Source organism: Branchiostoma floridae, chromosome 16 (genome assembly GCF_000003815.2).
Source record: "Branchiostoma floridae strain S238N-H82 chromosome 16, Bfl_VNyyK, whole genome shotgun sequence".
NCBI classification, from domain to species: domain Eukaryota; kingdom Metazoa; phylum Chordata; class Leptocardii; order Amphioxiformes; family Branchiostomatidae; genus Branchiostoma; species Branchiostoma floridae.
The window spans coordinates 17,371,796-17,385,826 of NC_049994.1; the positions used below are offsets into that span (position 1 = coordinate 17,371,796).

Sequence of the window (14,031 nt, forward strand, 5' to 3'; positions counted from 1 at the left end):
CCGTTGTGTCCCCCCCAGCGCTGTGCCGTGCCCCGTGTGAGAACGGCGGGACCTGCGTGGCGCCGGACAGGTGCAGGTGTGCCCGGGGGTACGTCGGGCCGCGGTGTGACAAAGGTGAGACGATCGCGACGATCTCTTTGATAAGGTTAATGTGGTAAGGTGTTACTGTTAATGCAGAAACTTTCGCGGTGGTTTAATGTTCGCGGTTTTCGCGGTGGCCGCTTCACTGCATAATTAAAACCACCGCGAATATTTTCCATGGCAGTAAGAGTTTATAGTGTATGGTGCTACCGCGAAATTAAATCCCTGCGAACTTAAATGCATTTACAGTATTAAGGTTACAGTAGCAATGGGTATTGTTGTTAGCCTTGTTGACTTAGAATCTAATGGTCCGGGGGTACGTCGGGCCGCGGTGTGACAAAGGTGAGACGACGATCTCCCTTTTTGATAAGGCCACTCTGACTTAATTTTATGGATAACATCCTCTGGAGACCCCAAGACGTAATGCACCAGGGCAATTTTTTAAAAATAAAATCCAGAAATTAATGCTGCTTAACCACAGGACTAAACATCCAGTCTATTCTTTCCCAGGCTTGGTTTGTCTGATGTTCACCTCCAGTTAGACTGAAAAGGACAATCATCGCCGTTTCAACAATGTTTCTATTCCAGTTTTATTACAGTTACTCAAATATGATCAGTCACTCAGATTCTTGGAACGGCCAGACATTTCAGGTAGCCTCCACTGCCCTTTGTTAGCGGCTGAGGATGCTACCTGACACGTTTCATCAGTTATCATGATATCAAATCTATCCTGTTCTTAGAGTAACTGTTACGCGGTGTATCGTATTACCTGGATGTCTAACCTTCGTGGATAATGGATAAGGTAATTATTATGCGGAAAATATGACGGTAAATTTTCAAATATGTGCGAACATCCGTTTTCGACAATGTCGGCAAGGTGTTTGTAAACGTGAGATCATGATGAATAATGGGTACACCGGCTAGACAGCGATCTCTCAGTAAGATAAGGCCACACTGATTTAATTCGAAGACGAACGTCACTTTGTTATGGATTGTTCTCGATATGATGATAAACGCACAGAGCTGTTCACATTACTTTCCACTTGCTCTAAACACTTTGCTACTCTCTGCTCGATAGATGAATTCAAGTACATTCTGGGAGGCGATAATCCACATTGTGTACAAGTAGGCAAATATATCCACGATTGTTTATACCGTAGAACCAATAGTGTAAATGACATGCTAGACCCTTTATGTTGATGTATCCATACCTATAGATATCCATATATATGTGTTTAGTTGTACTGTAAGTAGTTGTTATATATGTATACGTAGACCTTACGAAAGTCGCTGTACTTTTGTCGTGTCAATAAAGATTGTATCTAATTCTATGGATGACATCCAAGCGCGCATTGATTTTCGCCTATTCTAGAAAAAAACTGACCACATGTAACCCAATAGCAATGGTTTTCGCCTGTTCTTTAAAAAAAAAAGTGGCCACATGTTACACAATAGCATCCCTGGTCAAGAAAAATTTTATGATTGCCAGAGGACCTACTCCCCAGGTAAGGGGGCACATGGTCATGGCATGGGGCCACAGTGCCCTTGTTTTCCTCTTAAAACAAGAATGGCAATACAACCATCATTAAAATGGCGACGATTGTCTCTCACAGTCTTATCTATAGTTGAACACAAGAGAAACCAACTTGGGAAAGAACGGACTGGATGTTCAGTCATATGGTTTAGCATCATTTTTGCTGGATTTTTGTCGCCCTCGCGCATTAGTTTTGGGGTCTCCAGAGGATGTCATCCATGAAATTAGCTCAGTTTGGCCTAAGGTTATCATGCGGAAAATATGGTGATGCGAAAATATGGTGACTATGTCAAAACATCCGCTTTCGGTGGCGCAGAACCGTCGTATGGTAATTTAGCCTAGATCCTGATCTCTCCGATACGTATATGGTAGATATAATGATAGGCTGGTAAATATGTCTAAACATCCGTTTTATCAAGTTATAGAATCTTAACTTCTAAAATTCTCTACCTGAAACATTGTGCTGTCGCAGCGACTTCCAGAACGGACGTAAACTAACCAGGAAGTCATCCAGACTTTATCATATCATTCCGTTGGCTTATACATCTATAGTGCGTAGATATAGTGATGTGGAAATATTGCAATTGTGTCGAATAAATGCCGTGCTTTTTGACTGTACCTCTAACCTATTCGTCTCTGACCTTGCCAGCGATATGTCACCAAGGTTGTCGAAATGGCGGCCGCTGTGTCAGGCCAGGGGTGTGTTCCTGTCGGCAAGGATTCACGGGAAAAACTTGCGAAAATGGTTAGTCCGTCTGCTTCTAGAAAATACTGAACTTTTGTTGACACATTTTAGCATTTAGAGAAATTGTATCTCACGGTACTATTCTTGTACCTAAGGAGGTGTATATTCTATCCAACATGACATTGTATTAAACTTTTTTTTCCATGGTGCTAAAGCTACAAATGTAAGTTATAGATCTTCGTATCAATAGCTAACCCTTTTTCATTTGTTTCTTTTACAAATTTATGGAATCAATGTGTTTCATTGTTTTCCATTACGCCTTTTTCACCATATACATGTATTCTAATCCTTCTGCATTGGTTCAGATATCTCCAGACAACACCCGAGAAACACGAACCTAGCGGCTCCCCTCGGTAGTCTATGTTCCAAAAGGAGGAAATCTCGAGCGTGTCTCAAAGGTAAGAAGTTTTTTTTAACTATTTATTTATGTGACGGTACATAACACAGACCTAGAAGATAAGAAGTACACAGTGGGTTAAAGATGACATCATTTTCCGACCTCAACATATCATCTGCTTTTAGTCTCAACATATCCTGAAAACAGACAATAATGAACTCTCTCTTTCTCTCCCTCTCTCTGTCTCTGTCTCTGTCTCTCTCCCTCTCTGTCTGTCTCTCTGTGCTTGTGTCTGTCTCTTTGTAAGTTTTGACTACTCTTTTGTTGGTCCGCAGGTCTTTGTGGGGTCAAAGGTTGTAAAAACGGTGGGAAATGCAGCACATCCGGGAAATGTTTGTGTCGAAACGGTTTCCATGGCAGCCATTGTCAACACAGGTAATCCACAGTTATGATCCGTCTGCTTTCTGTAACGACTTTGGTACAGCACACTTAAGAACGCCTCCTAACAGCTTAAGGGAATACTTCAGAATAGCTTATAAATACTGTGTAAAAGTAGATAAACCCCAATACATGTACGTGGCTTATGAAGTCACCCAAAGGGAATGAAGCATTGTCTTTTTTATCCGCCTTTGGGTGTGGGCGTGCATATCATTATATGTGTGTGTGTGTGTGTGTGTGTGTGTGTATGTGTGTGTGTGTGTGTGTGTGTGTGTGTGTGTGTGTGTGTGTGTGTATGTGTGTGTGTGTGTGTTTCTACAGTGCAGTTTCTGCATATCCCGCCAGAGGGCGCGGGGATACAGTCTGCCATCTCTCATGTCTCTGATGGCTGCCCCGTTCTGCCTATATTTCCAGACGATGTAAAACGTACCAGCGCTCCTCCGAGCCGTACAGAAGGGGCTACAAGAGGAAGTTTAAGGCCGTCACTAAAGAAAAGTGCGGCCCGTTTAGTCTGGACACGTGCGTCAAAGAAAGGTAAAACACATGATGTCTAGATAAACGCTCATTTACCTTTATTCGCGGGATAACCTATATCCGTTGTTTTGTTTTTTTGAATAGAACATATAAGGATATCAGGTCGACGGACGCTGGTTTCAAATTGCGGTGTTTTGCAATATTGCAGTTTGAAACTTCAGTTCATCGACTTGATATACCTAAATACCCAGGTTTTGAAAACAACGGATAAAGGTTACCCCCATACCATCGATCTTATATTCTTAAGTGTCCCTTAACGCTAACGATTTCTTTTAATGTGATTTTTCACACATTATCGTTGTAATGAGTTACTTGAAGCAATACATTTTCTTTTCATGCATGAATTTGAAGTATTAAAGATTGTTGAAATTTCCTTTTTCAACCTCCTTGAAATTTCCAATTTGCCGGGAAATTTCCAATTTGCTGGGAAATTTTCCCAGTCACATATATATCCTATGCATACTTTTCATATTTGTTCATTTTCATTTTCGAACTGACTATGTTTAACCAAAATGTCAAGTTGTTATTTTCTTGATTCCAGGTCCTTCTACAAGATGATATACAAAACCTTTTACAGAACTGTTTACAAGTGTGGATTATAAAAAACCTGGACAAAATTTTCAGTGCAATATCGAATCTCCGTGATGTCTGTGCCAGAGATAAAATGGCGTCGTTGGCCATGGCAGTGAACTATGACCTGTGACGTACTGGGTGCTCACTCCTATGGAACAGCGCCGCCTGTGGATTTACGTGAGAACTGCAGGAGTCACGACAACTCGGCAGTGCAAGAGGCCGTTTAATCTGCTGACGTCATTCCCAGACAGCTTTTGCGAAAAGGACTTTTGGCGGGAAAACTTCAGGAGACATTTTTAGCTGCGGTATCAGTAATAACGCCAGGAGGCGCTTCTGGATGGAAAGCATCACCTCCACGTTGCTACCACCCAACAGAGAGAAAGAACGACACACATTCTACGACAGTACGAGGGCGAGCTGATGAGTTTCTCTTTTAAATGGATCTAGCTTCAGTTTTACTGATCTATGACTGATTCCGATGAACAAGAGTGATTGACATGATTATTTTCTCATCTCCAGGCAAATTCACCGGTGCCATTAGTTAGTATCAAAGCTAGCCAAGGAGTATACCCTAGTCTCCAAGCAGACTCTACGGTGCCTTAAGAGATCAAAGCTGGCAAAGGAGTATAGCCGGCCAAAGGGAGTCAAACGGGCACCTGGTGCCGCTACGCTTAGTCCCTTGCCAGCTTTGATACTATTTCTAAGGCATCGTAGGGTCTGCTTGGAGACTAGTATACCCTTCCAAAGGGGTCAGCCTGCTATACTCCTCGACTAGCTTTGATACTATCATACGGCACTGGTATATATGCCTTGAGATTGATTATTTTCCGGTTTTTACATCGTTGTCCATAGTTTCATTGAAAACAAATTACCAGATGTGTATGACATGATTCTGCCGCCGTCTCCTTTTGCAATAAAAGTTGACGGTCCTTCCCCCTCAAATTTTCTCAATGGTAGATCCCAGGCCAGATATCAATTTCGCCCCACACTCACCAGCAATATCACGCCTGGGTAGATACCTATGGGCAGGGCGAAACCAATCCGTCTGTGGGGGGTGGAGCAGAAGATCCAGTTCGCGTTCAAGTTTACTGAAAACCCGCGGGACTTCAACAAACCGCCGCGAGGATACAAATGTATCAGGTTTCACCCATTCACCAGACCGGGTTGTGGTGGCAACTCGGCACTGTTTAGCCGATCTGTGAGCGTGTGTTGATTTTCAATGACTTCTGCATATGTTTTATATTTATCATATTTCATAAACACAATAAAACAAGAAACGAAAATGAATGTTCACGTATCAACGACTTTATTGTGGATTTTTCTTTAAATTCTACAGAATACAACGTTTAATATATGAGCGTATAAGACTCAATCACTATGTCTACCCAGCTATATTCTTGCTAGACTTCTTCCATGGCTAAAGGTTTTTAGTCGGTTTTCTCAAATTTAAACAAAGTCTAAAACACTATCTAGTGATTTTTCCTCGAAACATCCTAATAGAATTGTCTTACGTTGATAGTCTTTGCTTAATGTCATGTTGCTCCGGGTAAAGGACGATACATGTATATGTATAATGTCACATATTTCTAGTTTACAAGTCTTAAACTATAAAATCTTTATGAGAAAGTTTGCATAATTCACACGACAACGACACCATACTGACGAACTTTAACGTATAACGTTATTTCCAATCTGCAACAATTGTCATAGCAAGCTTTACACGAAACAGAATAATGGATATATTGTTACCCTGTATTCGTTTCCATTGCAGTACTGAAAGTGAGACATAGCTAGTGATCGTAGCGGTTGTTGAAAGACAATTTTAGGGGACAGAAAAATAGATATAAAACTTACCCAAGATGACAGTACACTGGGATCGGGATGACAGCAACTCGTTCCCACAACAACATGGCGGATCGTCCGTCCAGTAAAGTCGTAAGTTCGCTGTTTGTTGTCTTGTTTTTGTTTGTTGTTGTTTTGTCCTCGCGCGGAAAAGAGAGCAACTCCATGACAGTGTTCCCGAGGTTCCACAGTCACGGAACGGCTCTCCCCTCCGCACAGAGGGAGATGGAACACTGCCGGCTGGGTGACCTTGGGGAGGGGGAGGGGGGCAGAGAACAATTCACTCACATTTTGAAGGATATTAAACCACATGGATATGACAAAGCAATGCATGGGGATACTCACCTTTCTGTGTATAGTCAAATCTTATAATCAAATGTTAGTGGTCGGGTTGAGCCATTTGAATACAATAATCTAATTTAGCATAACATACTATGAGTACGAGTGTCTAGTGAAAGTACAGTCTATACATTGTATCATAAGATCTCATAAGTTCAGTAGATTCGACAGTTTCACTGTGTCAGTGTTTAACCAGGATTGTGCTATTCTATATCACATGCATCAAACATCACAAAGGTATACACATGATCATGAGGGACATATAACGACATTACAGGGTAACATTCTATTGTCTTCCTCACCTGTTGTCGCGAGTGGGACCTTCTGTAAGTTCCTAAGTGCTATCTCTAAGGGTTGCTCCATCGCTAAGAACACGTAAGGAGTTTTCATTTGCCGCTTTTCATACAAAGATGCCTTTTTGTTAAGGCGTGCAATTCGTCTTACTTGGAACTGTGCACGAAATATTTCGGTGAAATCTTGTCTGAAGTTTTTAAAGTTTTTTTTTTCCAAAGCGGAATCGCCAAAGAATTTTGCAACAGCTGCTTGGTTATGAATGAATGGCGAAAGCTAAACTCTTTGAGATGAATAAATTGTTATCTTAAGATGCCCCAGAGCTTTGGAAAAATATAGATACCTTCACCCATATATGACAGTAAATGGTGCAAGAGTAGACGCACATTCTTTAAAACAACTTTCTGCTTGGTTATGAATGAATGGCGAAAGCTAAACTCTTTGAGATGATTAAATTGTTATCTTAAGATGCACTAGAGCTTTTGACAAATTTAGATACTCTCAACCGTATGACAGTAAACGGAGAAAGAGTAGACACACATTCTTTAAAACAACTTTCTTTCTTGGCGCCAAAAAAGCGCGAAATCGCCGATATTTGTTTGGCGATGTAGACCATTGTCCTCGCCCCAAACACGGCCCGGCGTGTCCAGCAGTGGTGACAACGGGTGTGCTTATGTTTAGTCCTGTCCATTGTGTGGATCAAAGAAAGTGTTTTCTTCCACCGGCGGGTTAGATTCAACCGGCCGCGGTTGAAGGGAGGGAGCCCGGCTGACTTCAGCGGGATGGTATGGGGGGAATGTACGGATTTTGCAGGGGGATGGGGTGATGGCATCTCCGAGCAGATGTGAGAGGGAAACATTTTACAAAAAAGTTATCAACTGTCCCCTCCGTCGACCAGCTCAGCATTTCTTTTAATAAAAATTAGGGGGAATTACAGGTGGCCACATCTTAACTGAGCGTCAGTCTGGTATACAGTAAATACAAGTTAAACATAAACAGTTGATATTCAACGGTTAGATGGACGGTATCGTTAGAAAGCATTGTAAATTTTCCAATGTAACAATTTGTCTGTCAGTATGCAGCTTTCAGGCTTTCTTAGAAAAAAATGATAATCTTAGACAATTCCGAAGTTAGGGTTTTCAAGGGACCAAATTTAAGTCCTCAAATACGGATTTTGTACCTAAAAACGAAATACAAAGACCTGCTCTTTTCTTATTTTAGTTTTTACCTGTTTCATGTGAAGACGTATAAATCAAAGCACTGCGTGATTTAGTTTTTGTGGTTTCCTCTAGCAGCTATGGAGAACCCCTCAAGTGAAATAATCCGATAAGTCTCTCATCTGTGAAGGGTTTGAAACACAAGACCGCTAATTATTCTACACAACCTCTTACTAAATCCTCCCAACCTCTCTCTGCTACTAACCAAAGCTGAACGGGTGTTTTCTCTACTAATTAACAATCAGATTATAAAACGACACGGGTGTCTAACATAAACTGTACAGAGTAACTAGAGATACAGTTTACAGTAACAATTAAGTTTGTTAGATGAGTATGAGACACTACTACTACTACTGAGCGGATCGGCACTCGTACACTGTTTACGTCGCTTGAAATGGATACTCCTAAACCACAGGGCACACTTGAGAGGCGGTTAATCAAATTTACTCTATTTAAGGAGAATGGGAGCTGAAGTCACTACAAAACTAACGGACGGAAGCATGGTAGGATTTTACTAGCGGTTGGGAAAGGAGCTATGAGGAGTGTATGTCTGAAGACTGAAGTTCTTACAATGATTTACCTGCGTGTGGGTTCCGTTGCGTCCGTCGGCTCTGTATTTGCGTCATCGGAAGTTGGCTCACCTGTGGGTTCAGAGAAAAGGCGACTGTAGAGAGAGAGGATACAAGATGGCGGCCTTACCTGCGGCTTACCTGTTGGCTCACCTGTGCCACCAGGTGTGGCGCGCAAACGTACCTGCCGATTGAACTGTGCGGGGAACCCGAGTCACCGCCTACAACGCACCACGCGCCTTTCATGCTCACCCACTGTAGCCGGCCCGGCCTCTCTCGTGTCGCACAGGTAACTCCATCCGCAGACATTTGTTTATGCTTTAGAAAATCGGGCAGTGGGCGGCCTTTACACGTTTTACCTGTGCCTCCTTTCACGGGGAAAGTTCGTTATAACACAACAGGGGACCGCTCAGGTCAGGGAAGGTCCACTAATTACAACGGTTCTACACAAGTTAATGAAGTAATGATTGCGACATGGGGAAGGGGTGGGGCAGTTTATGAGTTGGAGTAGAGACAAAGGGTAGGTCTTAATGAAACATTCCTCTGTAGAGGCTGTTAAGGACACGGTAGATCGGGTAGGGGTGAACAATAGGAGAATACAGCGGTGTGTTCACGATAGACTGAGCCTGAAGACACCACGGGTTGGGCCCGACCACACGATACCCGCGGCGCAAGTCAGGCGGGAAAAGGAAGGCATGTTGCTACAATAACCATTGTTGGGAGGGGCATTCCGCCGTATTCTGCACGGCAGTTCGGCGTGACTATCCCACATTCCGCGCAAGGAGACCCCCCAAATATGTCTGTGGGAAGAAGAAAAACGGGACCGCTATTTTCCCGCCAATGGTAGCATTTAGTTTACTATTTTAGCGTCTATCTTGCGAATATTGTTTAAAACTTTAAAATTTAGCTCATTGGATTCTCAAATTCTAGACCATAAGTATCCTAAATATATTTATCTATAATAGTTTACAGTTTGCTGCACGTCTTGCGAATATTGTTTTAAAGCTTGAAGTCTTAGCTCATTGCATTTTCATATTTCTAGACCAAAAATATCCAAAATATATGTACTGTATCTTATTAACGTTTTCCCACCAACGGCAGTGGCTTTGTCGTCGAAACAATTCGTTGCAGTGCTACTATAGTTGGATTGGGTAGTCCGTGATACCTATACTTGCATACTTGCATTCCTCAAAAAGAAATGTTTCAACTGAACTATGGGATCTCACCAATGCGTGCGGTCTAGTTACATCAAGAAATTGGATAAGAGCTCATTCAAACCGGAAAATTTTACTACACTGTCCCTCTTAAGACAAAACGCGTACGAATAAACTGGAGAATATAACCGCTAAGCAATAAATGAAACATTGAATTAGATTACACATTTGGACCTGTCAATATTAGAATATTCATCTGATTTTTAATTGAAGAAAACCCGATGCGCACTTTGAAATGTCAGTTTAAAAAGAGCCTTAGTCTTTATTCAAACTTGTACGCGTCCCGATCTAACCTTACTAATAATTACAACGTCGTACCGCACATCAAAGGGACCGGAAAAAGTAATTAGACTGGTTACGGACTCGAACATGGCTCGTTTGCATTCAGTGGACGCCAAGTACAAGATGATTTGCTGTGTCGCGATCATTTGAAGTTCACTAGTTTCCCCATAAAATGGGAGAGCGGCTTCCATGAATAAAGATAGCCACTTCTATCATGAATATTGGCAATTATAACACGATTGAACTGAACTGAACTGATAACACAATGCCGCGAAGAAATTTCCAAATTTTACAACCAAGTCAAGTAAGTCAAGTCAAGTGCATAAAAGTAGTAAACGGAATACTATTGAAATGATACTGAAATTAAGAAGTTAGAAAATGATATTTCATTTTTTTCCGTTCCATGACAAGAGACCTATATTTCAGCTTGTTAAAATTAATAGATAGAATAAAGCTTATTGCTAAGCATATTCAACTAAGTCATTCCAATTCGTTATACTCATTTTTAGCACTCTAAACAAAATGAGAGAAGTGTCAGTGAAACCTGAAAAGTGAAACCTGTGCAATAGAGAGTACGGCCGGTGTTTTCACGTGGAAGAAACAGCCTAAGCCGGCAGCAAACTGTTTATAGGAAACCCAACCCGACCGCCTTAGGCGAAGGCTTACCGCAATAACGTTACGGTAGCGGCATCGCACCGCTAGCCCCGCTCATAATCCCCGACAACTTCTGTACCGGCTCACCGCCAGCTTGTCTTCGGTCTCCAGCTCACTCATCCCCGAGAAGATTACGGAAGCCTTCCGATGGTTTTGTCGTGAGGTTACGGCGCGGTAACATTGGTCGTATGTTGTCATATGATTTTGATGGAATTTTTAAGCAAACTGTGACAGAAACAACCACCTGCACTGCTATAATACTGACTTTCAAGTAACGAAACAGTGAATTTTTGTACGAAACGTGCACGACTAATCCAAAATGCTCAGGACCTGCGATTGTAGGACAATCGTACGATTAATAGACCAATATAAGACCATAGTCCATAAGGAAGTTTTTAACCTACCTGTTCCTATTTGATCGTTTGTCTCTTCAGCGTAATTTGTCATCTGCACCTGCATTGGTCAACTGGTTTAACCGCTCTTCAGCGTAACCGGTGTTCCAAGCACCCAGGGACAACTGGTCATTCTATAAAACAAGGTGTCGGCCTAAGAGCTGCATATTTAACGGCTAGCTTTGTTTAAAAAGTATCCAATGAAGAGGCCCCTACCTTTGGTCCGTTTCCAAAACACGGTCGGGCCCTTCTAACGTTATCAACAACCACCATCTGCCTAAACGGGGTTAAACTCCTCAAAGCCGCGCTCGGGTGGACATTGTAAGAGTTACGAATACAAGGAGCCCGAACAAGTGTACCCCGATACTCGCGGACAAAGGCCGAGCTGTGTTGCGAGCCTAAACAACACGGCAGCGTGTGAATGAGTAAGGAAAGCCGATATGGAACCGCTGGATTACAGAAGCTCCAAACCGTGCAGCGTGCAGACCGCTTCACTGGTTATAAATGGGTGGGGACGCTACGGTAGGAGGTGTACTGTAGCCTCTATCAGGCTCCCCGGGGCGCTGGAAAAATAGTAGAAATTGGCCAAATAAGACAGAAAACACACCAGAGGAGCTGGCTGGCCGAGGAGCACAGATTGCGACCTTAGATACCTGTACTCCTCGGCCAACCAACTCCTCTGGTGTGTTTTCTGTCTATTGGCCAATTTCTACTATTTTTCCAGCGCACTGTGGAGCCTGGTACAGGCTAGGTGTGCTGTGGACGGAAGAATGTCTGAAGGCAATGGTGCTGGGTGTAGGAGAAACTGGGCCCGGGAAGCGGAGACGGGTCCCTTACACACGGTTGGGCGGGCGTCCATAGAGAGGGTCCCGCGGAAGGGATACCCGTGCTCCGATAGGTGCAACGGAGCGTGGTGGCTCTAACCGCCACGGGGTTGGTTTTCACAGGTGCGGGACCGTTTACGTTGGTATGCGTGGTTAGCGTTGCGTGCGGCGATTGAGAAGTCAGGAATCATTCGTCTTCTGGATCAGAAGGTTGCGGGTTCGAATCCAGATCTAGTCCATTGTGATATGAATCACGATATTGCACTAGTACTAGTTCATTGTATTCTCATATCTTAGACCATGAATATCCTAAATATATTTTTTATATATTTCACGTTTTCACGACAATAGTAGCATTTAGTCTGCAGTTTTCTGCACTTCTTGCGAATGTTGTTTAAACCTTTGAAGTTTTAGCTCATTGCATTTTATATTTCTAGACCAAAAATATCCAAAATATCTGCATCTTATTAACGTTTTCCCGCCAACGGCAGTGGCTTTGTCTTAGAAACAATTCATTGCAGTGCTACAATAGTTGGATTTGGTAATCCGTGATACCCAAAATGAATCACGACATTGCACTAGTACTCCTACTGGAAGGGGTTCTAGTCCTTTGACGCAGTAATATACCAAAATGAAATTATTAACAGTAAATGAACATACAATAAAAACTCTGACAGCTATTTTCTATGGTGTCAGTGGCCAAAGTGTGTACTTGGTAAGATAAGGACAAGGAAATACATGTTGGTGAGCTGTAGTCTTTGTTCCCATAGTTAAAGCTGGTATAACCGTTCTTAGGAGTAACACATGTACATCAGATTTTGCAGGTGTATAACCGATATAGCTGTCTGTCAGCGTAACACACTAGCTTCTGTACCTGTACATTACCTGCATAGCCGGTACGCGGTATAACCACCCTTCGACGCGATGGAACACATCAGCTTCTGTATCTGTATAGCCGGTAGAATAAACCTTAAGCGTAACACACCAGCTTCTGTTTCTGTATCTGAATAGTCGACATAACCACCCTTCAGCGTAACGCACCAGCTTCTGTTTCTGTATTTGTCTGTCTAGTATAACCGCTCTTTGGCCCAACATACCAGCTGCTGTATCTTTATCTATTTTTGTAACGTCCGTCGGCGTAACACACCAGCATCGCAGTTTCAAACAAGTGATAAGGTTTGGTACAGGTTTGAAGCTGAGCCATTTATAACATTTCAAACAGTTAATAAACGCCAACAATTTATACGTACCGTTATGTGTCTTGTCGAAAGCGGTCGAAGGGGGGCGCTTTTGTACCGCTCTCCTTGTTTGCAGCGCCTCTAGCGAGTCTGATCAGTGTTACATGTTGGTAAACTCAGTCCCATAAGCTGCTCAAATTGATAATTTCGATGGTATTGCTTAAGATATAGATTTTGCTGCTTGATACATAATGTAGGTATAAAAACAATTCCCGATTTCATCGGGAGATACTGCCGGCCGCGGATTGATACAAATTGTGTCCTTCATTGAGCAAACCGCCTGATTTCTGGTAAGAAACGCGTGATCTCGTGAAAAATCTTTTTGTCTGTAAAAATATCCTCCCAACATTCTTAGTTTTTCATTTTTTTATCTATCCTTGTATGCATTTTCCCTTTGTTGAGTACACGATTCTGTCAAACACCGCCGTCGTTCGGTAACGCCTCCTAGGGACCACGAATGGCGCTGCATCTCATACCACCACAGTACCGCATTGAAAATTATACTTCAAGATTCTGCTATTGAATCAATCTGTATCTGTATCTATATAGCCGGTATAACCGCCATTCGGCGTAACACACCAGCTTCGCAGGCACGCGGCGCGGCAGCAGCTGGTTATATTACACTGAACGATCCGTCACACCTAACTTTTGCACATCTAACTGCAAGCGTTCTTTAAAACTATTCAGAGAAGATGCCCCTACTGTACTTGGTGATAACAAATTCCAATTTACGATAGTTCTGGGAAAATACGAATTTTTGAACACATCAATCCTAGCTTGGAAACTCTGGTACTTGAAGTCATGGCTGTTTCTTGTTCTTTTTTGAGCTGGTATTAGATACTTATCAGTCGGTACGTCCACCAGCTTATTGGTCATTTTGTACATCATGCAAAGTCTGGACATTTTCCTTCTGTCTTCAAGTGATGT

At 42.5% G+C, this 14,031-nt stretch overlaps 1 protein-coding gene across 2 annotated transcripts; it reads left to right on the forward strand.

The window, feature by feature from the left end:
* The first annotated feature begins 21 nt into the window (after nucleotides 1-21).
* On the forward strand, nucleotides 22-4,837 carry LOC118403397 (wnt inhibitory factor 1-like). 2 transcript variants are annotated; one of them, XR_004829647.1, is made up of 6 exons: nucleotides 22-114; nucleotides 2,265-2,360; nucleotides 2,666-2,758; nucleotides 3,033-3,132; nucleotides 3,550-3,669; nucleotides 4,211-4,837. XR_004829647.1 is itself a non-coding variant. In XM_035802107.1 (6 exons), exons 1-6 carry the CDS (start codon nucleotides 387-389, stop codon nucleotides 4,269-4,271), a joined length of 507 nt encoding a protein of 168 aa, XP_035658000.1. In that variant the 5' UTR covers nucleotides 372-386; the 3' UTR covers nucleotides 4,272-4,837. The 2 variants fall into 2 exon arrangements, 1 of the variants encoding a protein (XP_035658000.1); XM_035802107.1 differs by lacking the exon at nucleotides 22-114 and adding an exon at nucleotides 372-423.
* The last annotated feature ends 9,194 nt before the right edge of the window (nucleotides 4,838-14,031 follow it).

Coding starts and splice junctions, on each gene's coding strand:
- LOC118403397 (XM_035802107.1), top strand. CDS start 387: ATGGTCCGGGGGTACGTCGGGCCGCGGTGTGACAAAG. Junction 424..2,264: donor CGGGCCGCGGTGTGACAAAG/GTGAGACGACGA, acceptor TGACCTTGCCAG/CGATATGTCACCAAGGTTGT. Junction 2,361..2,665: donor GGGAAAAACTTGCGAAAATG/GTTAGTCCGTCT, acceptor GCATTGGTTCAG/ATATCTCCAGACAACACCCG.